At 56.8% G+C, this 4,373-nt stretch overlaps 1 protein-coding gene across 1 annotated transcript; it reads left to right on the top strand.

Moving 5' to 3' along the window:
* The first annotated feature begins 2,677 nt into the window (after positions 1–2,677).
* ATOH1 (atonal bHLH transcription factor 1) lies at positions 2,678–3,748 on the top strand. The gene has a single exon (XM_055313233.1). It carries the CDS (start codon positions 2,678–2,680, stop codon positions 3,746–3,748), a length of 1,071 nt encoding a protein of 356 aa, XP_055169208.1.
* The last annotated feature ends 625 nt before the right edge of the window (positions 3,749–4,373 follow it).

Below are 4,373 nucleotides of genomic sequence, written 5' to 3'. Positions count from 1 at the left end.
TGCTCAAACAAACCCTAAATTCTGGGGCTGCACCACCATCCAGCCCCTACAGACAGTTGCCTTACTTGGTGATTGACATCATATGCCACAAACCCTCTGCAGGGGCACCCTGCTCACACTATTCAGGCTCTAACCCTGGAGCACTGGGCCCTGTGTCCCCTTCCCCAGCTCAGAAGCCTAGCTTCCTCAGCCCCACCTATGGAAGAGAAGGGGAGGGAAGGGAAGGCAAAGAAAATAGCTTCCTGTATACTCTAAATGCAAAAGCATGTATTTCACTACAACCTATTAAAAAAATCTTACTGCCCCTCACATTATTGGGCTACTCTAATTTACTCACTTAAAAATTGAGTCTTGCACCAAAGAAGTGATAATCTAATAATTATATATAAAGCTAGCAAATTAGGATCAATATTCGATGTATCTGACAAATATTTGGCTACAGCCCGTAAAACTGTTTAAGCTCAAAGGAAAATGAGTATTTGGCAGTTACACAGTCAAATATAAAGTATAAACAAACCGTTTGGATGAATGCAAGCCCAAGGAGAATAGGGGCATCCTACATATTTGGTAGTGACCTAATGTGGAAGGAGTAACTTTCAGCTGATACAGTTGGGAACTGTTAGGAATAAAATGCAATATGAACAACTGATACTGCCCGACTCTGGCCGCTTACACTGCCATACCTAGACAGAAGATGGTTCATCATCTTTCTGAAAGTTGTAATTTGACACCCACAGGTTTTTTTTTTTAAGATTTTATTTATATATTCAAGAGATACACAGAAAGGGGCAGAGACGCAGGCAGAGGGAGAAACAGGCTCCCTGAGGCGAGCCTGATGCAGGACTCAATCCCAGGACCCCGGGATCACGACCTGAGCCCAAGGCAGACACTGCACCCCTGAACCACCCAGGCGTCCCTGCCCAGGGAGTTCTAAGTAGCAGGTTAGGTCAAGTCCCCGCGAATACTAGCAAGAGCAACTTTCAGTCATTCCGGTGCCCTGCTTTTGCCAGCTTCCCGGAGCTCTCTCTGCTAGCTTTTCTTTTCACCATCTTTTCGAGAGGACGAAGCTCCCTTCCCCGGCAGAAGCAGAGAGCAGCACCAGCACCCGCTGGCTGCGTCCCACGGCTGCGTCCCACTGCTGCGCCCCAAGGCCAATGCGGGAAAGCGCCCCGAGGTGCAGCCTTGTGGGACCCAGGCCGGGGCGTTCCCGGGCCAGGGCGCTTCTGATTGGTTTTTGTTGTGAATTCAAGAGGCCTGGGCTCAGGGGCGGGAGGAAGCAGCTCACCTGAGCGAGAGCGTCCCCGCTTCGCCCGGGACCTCCCGGGGTTCGGCTCTCGGGCTGGCGGCCGGGATGGTGGGGCTGGGGGGTGGGAATACGGGGTGCTGGGGAGAGCACCCCGAACTCAACGGGGGGCGGCGTGGAGTGGGTTAGGCTGTGGTGTCTCTGGGTGTTTGCAGCGCGCCCCATTAAATAAACCCAGGGCTCCTGAAGCGGAAGGGGAAGGTAACTCTGAGGTTCTGCACCTTGGAAAGGTTCAGACCTGCAGGGAACGCAGGCGCCTTTCCTGTTTCTTTGGGCACCGCCCCCCGACTCCGCACTTCGTGAGGAGCCCTACCGTGGGTGTGGAAACTGTAAAATATGCGAGTCCTACACCCGCCCAGCCGAGTCTCCTACAGATTACAGTCCTGGCCGGCCGCGGTGCTGGAAAAGGGGCCCAGAGAAGACTGCGGGGTCTAAGTTAGTGCGTCCTATCCCCGCACCGCGACTTTACTAGGTTACATAGTGTCGATCTGGAGCGAGAGATGAAAACTCAGAAACGTTATTCTGAGACAGTTCGTTTTATTTTTTTTTAGTTTAGTTTTTAAGTCTAACACGGAGTTTAAATAGTGGGTCTCAGCAATTATAGATCCATGCAATTATTTGTGATCTATGAACATGCATTCTGAAAGCTTTCCATACACGTGCATATACACAGGAGAGCTTGGAAACGTTCGGGCACAGACGGCGGGAGCTGCGACCCTAGCGCGCGGGCGGCGAAGGGCGGGCGGGCTCGTCCCCGCGCGCAGCGCCCCCGCAGCGCCCCCGCAGCGCCCCCGCGCTCAGCCGCCCGCCGGGAGAGCGCCCCGCACTCCGCACCCGCTCCCGCACCCCCGCCGCCGGCGCGCGGGCACAACTCCGGAGTCGAATTACAACCCCCAATTAACATATGAATTTGACTAACTTAAAAAAGGATAGAAGAATGGGCGGGGGGGGGGGCGGACCACTGCGCGGGCGCTTAAGCCTTCCGCACGCTGGAACTTTGCTCCGGTGTAAAAACTCTTTGATTGGCTGCTCGCACGCGCCTGCCCGCGCCCTCCATTGGCTGAGCAGACACGCGACCGGCGCGAGGAGGGGGCTGGGAGGGGAGCGGGGGGTGGGGGGGGAGACACACTGGCGCGTGCCGCTTTTTAAAGGGGCGCAGCGCCTTCAGCAACCGGAGAAGCTTCGTTGCACGCGACCTGGTGTGTGTGATCTCCGTGTGGGTGGGGGAGGGTCGAGGAGAAAAAAAAAAAGAAAAAAAAAAACAAAAAAAAAACACAAGACCTTGCAGTAGAGACCCAGGAAGGGTTTTTGTTGTAGTTGAGCTGGTTTGCCAGTCCCTCCTCCGACCCTGCGCCTCCGAGCCTCCGAAGTGCAATGTCCCGCCTGCTGCACGCAGAGGAGTGGGCTGAAGTGAAGGAGTTGGGGGACCACCATCGCCATCCCCAGCCTCACCACCTGCCGCCGCCGCCGCCGCCGCCACCTGCGACCCTGCAGACGAGAGAGCATCCCGTCTACCCGGCCGAGCTGTCCCTCCTGGACAGCACCGACCCACGCGCCTGGCTGGCTCCTACTTTGCAGGGCATCTGCACGGCACGCGCCGCCCAGTACTTGCTGCATTCCCCCGAGCTGGGTGTCTCTGAGGCTGCGGCGCCCCGGGAGGAGGCGGACGGCCGGGGGGAGCTGGTGAGGAGGAGCGGCGGCGGCGGCGGCGGCGGCGGTAGCAGCAGCAAGAGTCCGGGACCAGTGAAAGTGCGGGAACAGCTGTGTAAGCTGAAAGGCGGGGTGGGAGTAGACGAGCTGGGCTGCAGCCGCCAGCGCGCCCCTTCCAGCAAACAGGTGAACGGGGTGCAGAAGCAAAGGCGGCTGGCGGCCAACGCCAGGGAGCGACGCAGGATGCACGGGCTGAACCACGCCTTCGACCAGCTGCGCAACGTTATCCCGTCCTTCAACAACGACAAGAAGCTGTCCAAATACGAGACCCTGCAGATGGCCCAGATCTACATCAACGCCCTGTCCGAGCTGCTGCAAACGCCCAGCGGCGGGGAGCAGCCGCCGCCGCCGCCCGCATCCTGCAAGAGCGACCACCACCACCTTCGCGCCGCCGCCCCCTACGAAGGCGGCGCGGGCACGGCGAGCGCAGCGGGAGCCCAGCCGGCCTCGGGAGGGGGCCAGCGGCCCTCGGCGCCCGGAGGTTGCCGGACTCGCTTCTCGGCCCCGGCCCCCGCGGGAGGATACGCGGTGCAGCTGGACGCTCTGCACTTCCCGACTTTCGAGGACAGCGCCCTGACGGCGATGATGGCGCAAAAGAACCTGTCGCCTTCCCTGCCCGGGGGCATCCTGCAGCCAGGGCAGGAAGAAAGCAGCAAAACTTCGCCCCGGTCCCACAGAAGCGACGGGGAGTTTTCCCCCCATTCCCATTACAGTGACTCAGATGAGGCAAGTTAGGAGGGTGACAGAAACCTGAAAACTGGGACAGAAACAAAATCACCCTTGCCCAGTGCGCGGGAAGCGCCGCGGTTAAAGATCCCCGCACCCTTTTCATTTTTGCTCTGCGATTGTCGTTGTTTAGCAACGACTTGGCTTCATATGGCAGCTATATTTGATGGTTTGCAAAAGCCGCCGCTGTCCCGAACTTCCTGTGGTCCATATTGATGAAAACTTGCTGTTAAAGTTGTGTTCTTTCCTCCCCCCTCCCCCCCTCCCCGTAGGTAGATGAGGAATGATTATATGTACCCAAGTAGAGCATCATCCTTCTAGTTCCCTGCTGCCAATACGCTGCTAAGATGTCGCATTTTCTTCTCAGTCGCTGGTTTGTGTTTTAATTTATTTTATGCCCTGGGCATTCATCCCTGTGTGTTGCGCGCACTCACGTGTGGGAGAGTTAGTATTCCGAAGGATTTTCTCAAAATGCATCATGAAACGCAAAGTTAATGGCTCCAAAGTGAATAACCTTTGACGACGGAACGTTAGAAAACAGAGGACTCTTAGGTTTATATATTGTATGGACATACCCAGTATGTATATCGGCTCGCGATGATGTTGGCGTCTTCTAGGAAACTTGGCGCACGCA

Source organism: Nyctereutes procyonoides, unplaced genomic scaffold (genome assembly GCF_905146905.1).
Source record: "Nyctereutes procyonoides isolate TBG_1078 unplaced genomic scaffold, NYPRO_anot_genome, whole genome shotgun sequence".
Taxonomy (NCBI): Eukaryota; Metazoa; Chordata; class Mammalia; order Carnivora; family Canidae; genus Nyctereutes; species Nyctereutes procyonoides.
The sequence above is the reverse complement of the archived record's forward strand: the minus strand, read 5'-3'. Positions and strand labels throughout refer to the sequence as shown.